This window comes from Haplochromis burtoni, unplaced genomic scaffold (assembly GCF_018398535.1).
Source record: "Haplochromis burtoni strain Fernald_Lab_line unplaced genomic scaffold, NCSU_Asbu1 Contig_48, whole genome shotgun sequence".
NCBI classification, from domain to species: Eukaryota; Metazoa; Chordata; class Actinopteri; order Cichliformes; family Cichlidae; genus Haplochromis; species Haplochromis burtoni.
The window spans coordinates 1,748,931-1,762,452 of record NW_024582409.1 but is presented as its reverse complement, the minus strand read 5'-3'; the positions used below and the strand labels follow the sequence as shown (position 1 = coordinate 1,762,452).

At 39.3% G+C, this 13,522-nt stretch overlaps 1 protein-coding gene across 1 annotated transcript; it reads right to left on the bottom strand.

The window, feature by feature from the left end:
- Window positions 1–518: 518 nt before the first annotated feature.
- Window positions 519–5,085, bottom strand: si:ch211-199f5.1 (protocadherin-8). Its single transcript, XM_005921395.3, has 3 exons — window positions 2,209–5,085; window positions 1,904–2,102; window positions 519–1,609 (listed from the first exon to the last, which is right to left on the bottom strand). Exons 1-3 carry the CDS (start codon window positions 4,672–4,674, stop codon window positions 1,296–1,298), a joined length of 2,979 nt encoding a protein of 992 aa, XP_005921457.1. The 5' UTR covers window positions 4,675–5,085; the 3' UTR covers window positions 519–1,295.
- Window positions 5,086–13,522: the final 8,437 nt, after the last annotated feature.

Below are 13,522 nucleotides of genomic sequence, written 5' to 3'. Positions count from 1 at the left end.
GTTAGAGATTCCAGATTAAAGTAATGCACTATAATTCTAGTAAAACTTGGATAGAGAAGCTTTCATGCTCTTTGTAAGTCTTTATATTACGAGATGATACAAGAGCACACAGACTGGAAGTAATATACACATTCATGCACGGACACACATAGACAGAACCTTTGCTGAATTATGAATTGTTTCATCTGACTAGAGGAGAAAGGACATTTTGCGGTGATGTAGTCTTTATCACAGCTTAAAGAAAATTGCATGAAAAGAGATTTAAATGTAAAGTGCTGCTGTTTCTTAGAAAAAGATAAAATCACAGTTTTAAAACCACATAAGCTGAGGGGCAATCACAAAAGGTGAGGGGAATCTTTGACCATTAAAATAATGCACTCACGGAATAGAAAAAATACTCTTATTACTTTAGAAACAATGATAAATCACTGTGTTCTTTACAATAGTTGACAATATCTGCACAAAAACAAATATTGTTTGTTATATAACACTTTCATTTTAAAAAAAAACAACCTGAATAATGGGGGTGTTGCTTTTTTAATTCCCCGAGTGACTGTAAGTACATTTGACTGGCAATGCATTATTTGCATGCAAATTGAGGCAGCACAGTAAGTATATTGTGTACAATGACAAGACAGTGACATTGGCTTGTGCTTGTCATCAATTTTGCTGTGATGGTTGGAGAACCTCATTTTATTTATTGCACCCTATAAGCCTTTAAGGGAAATTAAATGCATTCAGTTGGCTAATTGAGGTTATTCTGTATGCTTTGTGAATAGGACAAAAGGTTGTACTCTGCCTGTAAGATTACAGCTAGGCCCTAAAAGCCCAGGATTTTTTTAATAGTACTGAACAAAAAAAAAACAAAACAAAAAACAACTTCTCTTTATTAAATTGAAACTGTTTATTTGTGCAACAATGTGATAAAATCTACCACAAACATGGTAATCTTTCACGTTGATTGTTTTCCACAGCAGAAAGGCCCTTCTCAGCCTAAATGTCCACAGGTCATGCCCCTTAAATATTAACACATGCTTTTAAAAATTCATAATAAAATTCCTTTTTACATTGAATCATTATGAAAAATATATTATTAATAATGTAAAAAATCTTGCATATTACACATGATACAATGAACAGTCTTATATGAGTCAAAAGACATATGACTTACTACAAAACACTGCAACAATCCAACATAGAGTCTATTAAGATTAAGAAGTATTATACAGTATAGAGACAGCACAGAGGAAAAAAAATCTCCCTTAGTGACTGTTTGATCTGTCATTTAAGCTTTCTTAAGTTTTTGTATACTCTGGGATGGAAATTTCGTCTGTTTCCTGTATTCTCGCTGGTGTCGGTGGACCAACGAGAATGTAATCGAATTCCTGGTGTTGAACTTTTTCATACACACTCTGAAGACCGCTGGTTTTGGGCATGTGAGGTGGGTAGTAGTTTTCCCTTCTGGTGTCCCTGGGAAGTGAAGCTGTCTTGGAAAATGTTGACAGATGGGGACCGCAGGCCAGGCTCGTGTTTGGTCTTGTAGCTGAAGGGCTCCAGCATCGGTCCGAGTGTCCCAACACTTTGCACTCATTCGTACATGCCCAGAGACCTGTGAAAAACAGTGGTGCTGTCAGGATGTGATATGAATACAGTTGCTGGCTCACCTAGTTGAGTGTGTTTGATAAATGAAAGATTTCAGCTCAAGTCCAAATGATTCGTCACAATGCATCCAGTGTACAGTTAAATCAGTCAAAATGTTACCAGTGCAGTGGTAGAGAGGTTATGTTTTTATTATATCCAGTTATAAACCACATAATCTCCTTTTTTTTCTTTTTACCTCAAGAAACTGCTCACATATGCTGTTATTTGACTTATTTTCTCTCTAGATATATGTTTCACTTACTGTTCGTTGGGGGTGACTCTTTTTTGTGCACATCTCCACTTATATCAGAATCGCTGTCATTGAAGTCACTATCTCCTTTTCCACTGTCCTTGCCGCTGATGTGGGGATCTCTTGCTGAGATTGTTGTGAATGAATTGCCCTTCCATATTGTTATCGGCCTGACAGTTTCTTTCCCATATCCTGGTAGTGTAGAATATCCCTGCAGAGATTTAAACACATTCATGGAGATTTTGAGTCTAAATACAAAGAAAACAAAAGAAAACAAAACAAGAAAACAAATTAGATTACCTTTTAAATGGACATACCTTTAATTTACCCTCCATAACCCTGTTGTTTGAATCAAACATCCCTGCTGTCTGTCTGCCATCCTCGCAGCCTGTCTCCATTGTGTTACTGCTGGCCAATGAAGGATTCTCTGGAAAAGGATGGGCATCAAACACTTTGCCTTTGTGGTTTTGATTTAATGAATCAATGTGTCCACTTTCAACTTTCTCCACATTTGGAATTTCTTCTTTATCATCACTTCCCCCATCCCCTGTCTCCTTTTTCCGGCGGCTGCAAATGGTTGTGATGAGAATAATAGCCACCAGGAGAACAGAGCAACTGCCTGCCAGGACAATGATTATGGCTACGGACATGTCCCATTCAAAGGGCTCCTCATTGCCATTTTGAGCTGAGGAAGGTAAACTTGGTAGAGCACCTTCTACGAAACTGAAATGTATTGTAGCTGTGGAGGTAAGTGCGGGGGATCCATTGTCAGCGACTGACACTGTGACTTTGACATTGTCTGCGATATCATACGTCAGCTGTCGACTCACATGCACCTTGCCTGTGTCTTTGTTGATAGAGAAACCCAGGTGTCCCCCCTCGGTGATTTTATAGGACAGCTGTGCATTTATGCCTTCATCAGCATCTGTTGCCTTTATCTGGGTTACCACATAACCTGCAGGTGCATCTTTAGGTAGGAAAACTTCAGCAGATCCTTTGTAAAGGGGGGGCTCTATGATAGAAGGCTGGTTGTCATTCTGATCAACTATTTTTAATCTGATGACAGCTCTGCTCTGAAGCTGTGGTGACCCCCCATCACTTGCTTGAATGTGTACATCTAGCTGTTTCATAACTTCGTAATTAAAGCTTCTGAGTGCATATATAGAGCCAGACACTGAGTTAAGAGACACAAATGTGTTCACTGGGGATCCCATGATAACGCTCTCCACAAGCCTGTAAGTAATTTTCCCATTGTTGCCCAGATCCGCGTCGGTGGCCTCAACTGTGGTGATGTAAGCACCCGGAGCGTTGTTTTCTACCACTGAAACTTCATAGACAGCTTTAGCGAAGTGAGGGGCGTTGTCATTCTCGTCCGTGAGTCTTATGGTGTACTGAGTGATTTTTCTCAGTGGGGGTGACCCGAAATCCTCAGCCATGACTGTCAAGTTATACTCACTAATCCGCTCTCTGTCTAGGGCTGCTGCTGTAACTATCATGTAGCTGTCCTCGTACGCCTGTCGGAGTTTGAAATGGTCGTGGCCGTATAACGTGCAGTAGACTTGGCTGTTAACTCCAGAGTCTCTGTCCATGGTGCTGATGAGCGCCACCAGACTGTCCTTGTCTGCCGCCTCGCTGATGTATGCAATGCCAGTTGTAATGGAGGTCATAGGGGTGATGCTGATTTCTGGGGCATTGTCATTAACGTCGGTGACGTGAATTATGATTTTGCACACGGAGGGGGTGGGGTTGGGTCCCAGATCAGTCGCCTGCACGTCTAGCTCATAGGTGCTTTTGTCCTCAAAATCCACGGGGCCCCTGAGAGTGAGGCGACCTGATTTGTTATCCACTTGGAAAAGTTGTCGGATCTCATGAGAAACCTGTTTTCCGAACCCGTAAACGACCTCTCCGTTTAAGCCCTCATCAGCATCAACTGCGTTTAAGTCCAGTATAACAGTGCCGACAGGCGCGTCCTCTGGCAAACTGACTGAGAAACTATTTTGGTCGAAAACTGGACTGTTGTCATTAAAGTCGGTCACTTTTATAGTTATCTTTGTTGACCCCGATCGGTACGGATTTCCTCCGTCTGTGGCGACCAGCTCTACAGTGTATGATGATTGAGTCTCCCTGTCTAGCTCTTTCATTAGTACCAATTCCGCATATTTAACCCCATCCGCTCTCAGGAGCACATCAATGGTAAAATGACTGTTTACGGAAATTTGATAGCTTTGGATGTAGTTTGACCCGACATCAGCGTCCACAGCCGGGTCTAAAGGGATGCGGGACCCAACAGCTGCATTCTCTGAGATTTCCACTATAGACTCCTTGCTTGGAAACTCCGGAGAGTTGTCATTGATGTCCTTTATTTCCACCTCAACGTGAATCAATTTGTAGCGATCTTTTGAGAAATTAACCACGTCAAAAGTAATCAGACACTGTAGAGAATGTCTGCAGATTCTCTCCCTGTCAACTCGTTCTCCGACAGTGAGTTCCCCGTCGCTTTCTCTCACCCTGATGAATGAATCGTTGAATTGTTTCATCATCCTGAAATTGCTCTTGGAGGAATGAGACAGACTCAAGGACATGTCCTTGGCAAGGTTTCCGATGACCGTACCTGGTGCGTTCTCCTCATTGGTCTGATATCTGATAGTATTTCCCTCGGACCGAGCCCACGAGGCAAATAAAAATTGATGGATTGAGAATATTAAAATCCACCGGTGCCAATAAGTTTTAAATTTGCCCCCTATCATCTTCGTAGTAATCTTCCTCTCGGTAAGCAGCCTCATTGTGTGCAGGAGAGAGCAGTTCACCTCTGGAGCGAGCTCTCCATACAGCTCCCGCTTTTATGAACTGAAGTGTGCTGAAAGTGAAAGTTGCTTGCTCCTTGCGCGCAGCCAGTCAGATACGCTTGTTGCCTCGCCTTCAACAGCTCAAAATTCTGCAGTGGCGGGGTTTATACAGCTGCTGATGCTAATGAGACGAAGTGTGACCAATCCCTCGCTTTAGAATTAAAAATACCCCCTTATGAAAAAGGAAAAAAAAGAAGCTCTGAGCCTTTTCTTTTTTTCTTCTTCAGAGTGCACACTGAAGGAAGTTGCAAAACAGAAATAAGGGCAGAGAGATATGGCAGTCCTTGAAGATAGTTCCTGTAGTGTTTATCGTCTTATTACAGCCATTACCGAGTGATGGTTTTATTCAGCGAAAGCCTATTTCTTTTTCTTTTGATGTCTAGTGTATTTCTGTTGAGCGTGCCTGTGCGCGAGCAGATATGTGCAAGTGTGCGCGCTCTTACACAAATGTCTGCATACACTCACAAGACCAGTTCAATTGTTTTTGGTGAACTGAGCAAGGTTTTTCTTCGGGGCTCAGTTAACACGAGACCAGTTTAATTATCTAGAAACAAATCCGCATTAAATTGTCTACGTCTCCCCTCTGAGTAAAGGGTGGCGCTATATTGATCTCTTGGTGTGGCAGGAGCTGAAATATCTTTTTCTTATATCTTACTTGTATAAGGGAAAATAAGAAAAGAGGAATATACAACCGCCTGCACCCCTCAAATGTGTCAAATCAATCAATAAAAAGATACAAGTATACATTTTAGGGGTCTTTAGTCTTCTTTCTGTTGCTTCAGAAAGACATCTTAGCAAAAAAAACAAAACAAACAATAGCATTTTAAATTGTATCTACAGGCACTTTGTTGCTAGCAGAAAAAAACACATCATTTGTTCCAATTTCTTTAATTGGATCTACAAAAATGCCAAAGATAGCACCGTTTGCACCAACAAGGTGACTCCCAAGGATCTGCTACGTCAAAACGCGGCATATCTTGGGCATATATCAACATGGTGTGCACTGTGTATTAAAAAAAAACAGAGGAAACTGGACAAATGGAAAATAAAAGCATATCTGCATCGCATCTAAAAATATCTACAGAGATGAGCAATATCTAAAGTCATGTCCTTAAAAAACCTGACATAATACTCGAGAGATGCATCTGCCCCTTTAGTTGATCCATCTATTGTTCCCTGAAAGCTCATCAGAAATGTTCTCAGTGGAAAGGCAGCTGTCAACAAGCCATTTTAAAGCAATGGAACCAGAGAGAAAATCTTTAGATATGCCAAATTATACAATAACTGGGCTGAAAATCAGTGTTAACAAGTTTTATTGAGTGATGGATTCAAGTTTGAAAGTCTTGGTTTGAAACATCATCAATATGTACAGAGGAGGTCGGAAAAGAGATACAATAATGAGTTTCTACTGCTATCTGTAAAACATAGTGGAGGCTCTGTCGTGGCTCGGAGTTGAATTTTTGCCAGTGCTTTCAGGGATTTGTCGAAACTGAACATTACAGTAATCCCACACAATATTAGAAGCAATAATGGCAAACATAACTGTTAAGTTGTTTGGTATGGGAACACTGTTTAGTTATACAGACCTATTTTTACTTTACACTATGCTAAAAGCAGCAACGGCCCAGATGAGCATCTATTCTGCATCTAGTTAGCTAGCTATTATCATTTATTTTTGTGATTAGTGAGATTATATAAAATATTAAAACTTAAGTAAGTGCTGAACAACAAAGCATAATGTTAATACTTCTGATGTCTGCATCTATGAAAAAATAATTTTGGAGGGAATATTTATTTTTCCATTTGTCTCCCCTGCAGGCAGCCAGCAGCTACATTCAGGTACTTGCGTCACATTACCTCTGCAGATGTTCCTTAAAATTGCAACTAAAGCATTTCAGCCTCATGTGCTTCCAGTTGGATGCTTTTAGAAGAGTGGCTGTCATTTTCAGCTGGTACACAACATTTTAGTGGACATAACCACAAAGTCATAAACAAAGCAGAGAAAACAATTTAGATAGGGCTTCAATTTTCTTCTTCTTCTTTTTTTTTTACTGCTTCTACAATCGTTTGAAATTCATTTCTTTCCCTCTAATAACACAAAGACAGAGTTAACTGTAGACAGTACTTTCTGTGCAATTTTGGTTTGTGGCTCTTCATGGCACAGGCTGCAGCTCCTTAGTTCTACTTAATGGAAATTTTATTGCTATAGCATACACTGGTATTTTAGACCACAAGGCAATACAAACATTATGGCCACAATTTGGGAAAAGGACTTCCATTTTTCAAGATGACTGCACAAATTTCTGACCATTAAGCAAGTGTTTCTCTATGTCTGAAATGGAAGCACTTGAGTGGACTGCACAGAGCCCTTATCTCAAACCCTTCCAGCATCTTCGGGGTGAATGTGGAATGCCGAGTGTGAGACAGACCTTATCACTCACTATCTGTGTCGCATCTCAGCGATAACTTTGTGGCTGAATGAGAACAAATCCATAAGCCTTGTGAATAGCCTTTCCAGATGAGCAGAGGGAGATAAAGGCATGATATTAAAATTAATGTGCCCCTCCCCACTCTTCGTGAGTAACTTGTTGATATGATGTTCACATGCTTTCTCTAGGTATCCACATATTTTTAAACATGAAGTGAACTATGTAAGTATTTTAAGTGCTAATGTTTTGCACAGTACAACAACACTTTAATGTTTAACCCCAAACGTCAGCTTTTTGGATTGAGTCTGTAAACTGCGACTTTGATTTAGTTTCCATTAAGTATGTGTGCAACCATATTAACTGTTTTTCAGTGTTCTGCCCAGCTCCCGTGGGACCTTATTAATTATTAGAATGATAGAGTGCATTTTTGCAGTATAATTATGTTCTTGCATTTCTTTAGAGGATACATTGATTGGAGGATCCCTTGGAAACACAGTGCAACTGTTCTATTATCCAGCATCTGGATAGACATCCAACTACAATTAGTCTCTGACAATTTATAGCACTTCATGCTTATAACAAATCATCAGTCAGCTACGGAGTCCACAAGTGGCTATGGTTGAACTCCTTATAATATAATCTTATACAGTAATGCTAAAAGTGTGAATAATGATCAGAGATATTGCAAAGAGCCCACACAGACACAGTTAAATAGTTGCGGCTATAGTAAATAATAATGATAGATGGGCAATTTCATACTATACGCTTTGCAACACAGGGAGAACAAGTGTGACAGAATGTTTTTCGCTCTTAAGGCAGATGGCATCGCACTGGGAAATAAACCATGCTTATATCATGCTTTGGTGTAGATGTTCTATTAAGACCGCAGTAAATGCAGATGCTGATTTACTTCTCCATCCTCTAATCAGATTCACTCCAAGGCTGCCAGTATTCTTTTTAAGCTGACATCATAATGACATTTCTACACACATCAGGTAATAGTTTTTACTAACAAAAAACAACACACACACAGACATACACATAGGTTGCTGAAGTGATATTAATGCAAGGCTATGACTATGAGGTGTGCATTTGTTAACTGTCCTCTTGTAGGACAGTCCTGTCCTTTTTATTGACTCACTCCATTAAATTTGAATCCAGAATCTGTGAGAATTTATAGAAGTTATTCTTCCTCCTAGATACATAATGGGGTTTTTTTGTATTATTAGCAGTTAAAATGACTCAAAATTGATTTTTAAACTACAATGCTGAGCAATTGGAAGGTCCTCATTTTGAAATGCTGTTTCTTCTTCTTCTTTTCTATAAACCTGCCTGTGCCGTGGATATGGTCCAAAACTCATTTTACCTTGTTTTTTCAACAGTGCATTGTTGCCTTGCTACTTTTAAACAACACTGGCTGATCCAGATGTTGCTTTGCAGACTTCATACATTGAGTTTTTTGATGAGGTCACAGGTAAGGCTTTCTTCTGGCCAATCTTACATGATGCACCATTACTTCTGTACTGGCTAAACCTTCCCTCAGGTCCTTCATGGTTTTATGGAGGTTTGCTTGCCCAACAGACATGCATGAAGTTTTAGTAGAAAGGTCTTTCCAGGTCCTTTCTTTGCTTCCACACTTGCCCTTAACCGGTATTTGTTTATGACATTTTGCACAGTGGAAATTGCTACCTGGAAGAACTTTGAAAGCTTTTTTAGTGACTTTCTCTGCTTTGGAGACATCAGTTAGCTATATTTTTAGACCCTCAGTCAACTCCATAAATGTATGAATTTTGTAATATATGTTTTCAGTAATTGACAGCTCTTAACCTCAATTCTCGATTTGCTTTATAAGTCATAACAAGTCAGTTAAAGCAGAAGAAATTACTGTGTTACAGCAACCAATAAAGTGAAAAAAGTGATTAGTTTATATATTATAAAACTATTTATTATAAAAACTATTATTAAAAAAAATATGTTAGAGACCATGTCAGAGAAAGGGTTCAGCTGCATGTCCAGTATATGGTATGGTGTAGGGCTCCACATCCCTTCACAACAGCCACAGTCATTTGGTTAACCTTTTCATGTGATAATGGAGGACACCAAACACTGTGTTGATTTACACTGGTTTCAGACAGTAACAACAATGACGAATTCCTTCGGTGAGTAATATGGAAACATTCCAACCGCCGGCAGTACAATATTCAGGCTCCGCTCTGCCACAACATGTCCAGGATGACACCTCTTTTTAGTCGAGTCTGTTAAAGCAGAAAGGGTGTCTGAGACTTCACAAGTGGGTAAGGTGCCCACACCTTTGCAATGTATGTTTTTAATTCATTGAACAAAAGCAAAAAAACAAACAAACAAAAACATTTTTTTTTTGCATGCACTAAGTTGCATAAGAAGGTTGAAAAATGGCTATTCTGTGTATGTTTGCTTAGAGGATTAAATTAGCTTGAATTTACTTGAATTTATATGAATTGGTGGTTGGCAACCATTGATTGCTTTAGAAAAATTTCCCAACCAGATGCAAGTGCTTGCTGGAGGTTGCTCACAATCGCTTATTCCTTAATGATTACTTGATTAAAGCCCCAGTCATGCAGACAAATATACCAGTCAGTGACCCACTGATAACCCCTGTGTATGTGTTTTCCCCGACCAACTGGCAATTAAATGGTCAGTGGTAAATGGACTGATCATACTCTACTTGAACACTCAAAGCACTTTATATCACATACCTCATTAACCCGTTCACATCCAATCATACACCCACTTTTTTCTATCCTTCTCCTACCTAAGTGCTTTATATCTAACATTCACATCAGAAAGCAACTTAGGAGTCAGTATCTCATCCAAGGATGCTTTGGCAGACAGACTGGAGCAATGAGGAATCGAACCACCAACACCAAAGAAATGACCTGCTCCACTCCTGTAGTTGTACGAGGTTGTTGGTTGGTGATAGAAGTAATTGTTCAGAAAAAAATATTATTCACTAACTAATAACAGAGTGCTAGTAAAACTTAGAAAAGTGCAATGCAAACTGGAGAATGTTCACCTTCAAATTTTTAAACATGCTGGGATGCAGTACTGAGGCTATTTTTTTTTTCTTTTTCAAGTTTTACTACTGCTTGGTGGTTAGTTAACAAGTGTGTAGACAAGTTGGAAACTTCGATGCAAACTATGGACGACCACAGCAATCTACAAACAACCAAAGCAAACACAATGAGGTTTTTAGTGCCGTAGCCTCTTTGCAATAGATTACAAGTTTCTAATTCTCTACCACCACGCATCCACCACAAACACTTGCATAAATATTGTAATTGTTATGAATTGTAATCCATAATTACCTGACCTATAAGTTTAGACCAATACGGTAAACTGACTGACAGAGCGCTGGACTCACATTATCCTCTCTGGAGCCTTTACAATATTTCATTATCTATCAAATCTTAGTCTCTTACTTTGAATGCCACAGTTTTAATGCTAACTGTCAAAAAATAACATTGTAATGCATTTCTAATACAGAAAAGGAAAGAGTGAAAAACTACAAACTGTTCACTGAACAGGCTGATAAAGTCGTTCCATCTCTCAGCTCAATTCAGAGGCACATGTTGGACAGGCTGATTTTTACTCTAATGAGAACAGAGGTGACCGTGGATTCAGTGTGGGCGATTCTCTTTGGATTTCATTAAACCAGTTCAAATTGTTGTTGTGATAGATGGATTATTTCATGACAATACAGCATTATTTGAACTGGCGTGCGGAGGAGTTTATGTGACTATATAAGTAATTGGTTGTTTACGTCTGTGAAAGGTTATTTAGCAGATGGTTGTTATTCATTGTGATTTGAATATTCTGCAGTTTGTTGTTGTTTCATTTGCATATTATATTTAATTGAATTTCCTAGGGAACATAAAAGACAACATATAGTTTGTTAAATTCTTTTTAGTGCTAGCTTTTCTGCTAATTATGACCTGTCACTGGTTCAAGCTTGATATGTGAGTTTCTGCCTTAGGGTTAGATATTAATAACCCAGGCAGCAGAATGAGATTTTACAGTATATCCTAATACATGAGTAAAAGGTCAGTGCTGCAGAAAGACTGCACTGAAAGGCTCTGAATTCTTGTTGCATTTTATATTAATATTTGACTTTACTTCTTTGTACAAATGGCTCTGTTTTTATCCATAGTAAAAGCAATTCAAGTGTCAAGAATCATCAGTAATAACAAATGTCTGCACGATGCTGATTGGAAAATCGTGATAGCAATTTTGTGATTGATGTTATATAATTATGTCGGGCGTAGCTATTTCCATTAAAGTTACTGACGGATTATTCACAGCCTCAAACAGATTCACCAAGAGAGTGAAGGAAGCAAGCAGCAAACTGAAAAATGCATTAAAAAAAACTGTTGCAGGCAAAGATATTTCAAAATTACTGTTGGCCCACAGACACAATTCCATATTTAATGGGATTGTAAATGCATTCAGTTTCAAGGGATGCCTGTGCATTTTAAGTTCTCTAATCACTCTGGTCCATAATGTGCCCGAAGAAATGCCATGATAGCGTGCATTTTTGTGAAGGCGTTTAGCTTCGCATTCTTTCACAAAGATTAGAAATCAGAGGCAAATTACACTGTGGTGGAGCTCAGCTTCAACTGAATATTGCTCTGGTGGGAGATCGCTTGCCTTAAAGAACTCAATATTCAAAGTCTTTGAGAACCAGACTCTATTCTGCCTCTGAATATGTCTCTTTCTCCAACTCCTTTTGCTTAAAGAATCATTTGACATTTTGGGAAATACACTAATTCATTTCCCTGCCAAGGAACTCATAAGATGATACCACTATTGCCAGCAGCCGGTTAGCTTATCTTGGCAGAAAAAAAAGGCTGGGGGAGACAGCTAGCCAGGCTCTGTCCATACCAAATCCAGTTATGAACAACTCCACACGTAAGAGCAAAAACAGATACTGTCTATACTGTCTAACCTCATTCGTTTGTTGGCTCTGTGATCAGGTGGTGACCTGTCCAGGAAGTACCCCACCTTGTCACCCTAGTCCATCCACAATTGGATAAAGGTTTGGGAATGAATGTATGGATGGATGAGCTCTCAAGAAACTGTTTTTTTTTCCTGCAGATTAGAAATTCATGATCTTAAGATGTGCTGGCTGAAGAATCTTTTTTTAGAGCAAGGCTAGTTTTCCTGTATTTTTTTCTGTAGCTTCACAGTTTGAGAATGAGACTGGTATCAATCATCCAAACTAATTCTCTGTAAGACAGCTTTAAAAGAAAAACAAGTCTACCAACATGACAATTTATCACTTTACAATATTTTAATTGACACTTTGCTGACTGAAGCCTGAGTTCTTTCTTTCCTTTACCCTTTTTGTTCCTCGAACTTATATATATATTTTTTATATAGCCTTGAGATAACACTGGCAATGGGGTCACGCTCCCCTCCCATTGAGCTCTTCCCTTTGTCTTCTAGTAGTAGCTACATATGTTGACCTGATCGGCCTCATTCTATTACAAGAAGTGACACACTTCACAGTTTAACCTTCACATGAAAGTGATGTTTTAACATGCTATGCAGTGAGGCTATTTCAGTCAACACTAATTTTTTAAGTCTCTGAGGTCAGTCAGTTCTGTCCACCAAGGGAATAGATCAGTACATTTAAAACATGTGGCATGTAAAATCGGGGGGGAAAAAAGACAGGCTGAGTTTGGCACACCACATGCGAGAGGCACCATGGATCATCTTAGGTTATTATGGGCTGTTTCTTCAATGCGTTTCTTCAAAACACGCTTTTAAATACAGGCTTTGAAATCTCTGATGGCCGCAGATCCCACAGGCAACATCAGATCTTTTTGTTCTGAAGATGCTCTCTGCTGATTAATTCAAACATCAAAATAAAACTCCAGTGTTTTCATATGCGAGAATAAAGCCTCCAAAGTCACATGGGGGTTTCAAACCCCACTGGAAGTCTTAAACTCAGAGTGGAGACGGTTTTATGTTTTATTGATTCCTCTCCTAGAGTTTGGAGACAATAAGGCAAGTGAATATTTCATTTCTATCTTTATGTTTGGACTGAGAGCTGTATCCCAGTGTTCAAGGTGTCTCTCTAGACATGTCCCATAGCAGACATAAACAAAGTTATTAGATGAGCAAGACATGATTCTGGGGAGATTCAATGCTGGGAGCTTTGGAGGAGCCCTCTGACAGTACCTTTTGGCAATTCAGACTGTCATGCTTCATTGTTCTTTGGGGAAGATGGGTGTTGTTTGACTTTGAATATTACCAGAGAGCTTATGGACTCACCGGTGGCGTGTCTCTTTTTGCAATATTGTGCATCTAAATGAGAA

Bases quoted from the DNA above. Each gene is read 5' to 3' on its own strand.
- si:ch211-199f5.1 (XM_005921395.3), bottom strand. From the start codon at position 4,674: ATGAGGCTGCTTACCGAGAGGAAGATTACTACGAAGATGATAGGGGGC. The intron at 2,103-2,208 runs GTATGTCCATTT...AAATCTCTGCAG, and splicing joins TTATGGAGGGTAAATTAAAG to GGATATTCTACACTACCAGG. The intron at 1,610-1,903 runs GTAAGTGAAACA...TGTTTTTCACAG, and splicing joins AGAGTCACCCCCAACGAACA to GTCTCTGGGCATGTACGAAT.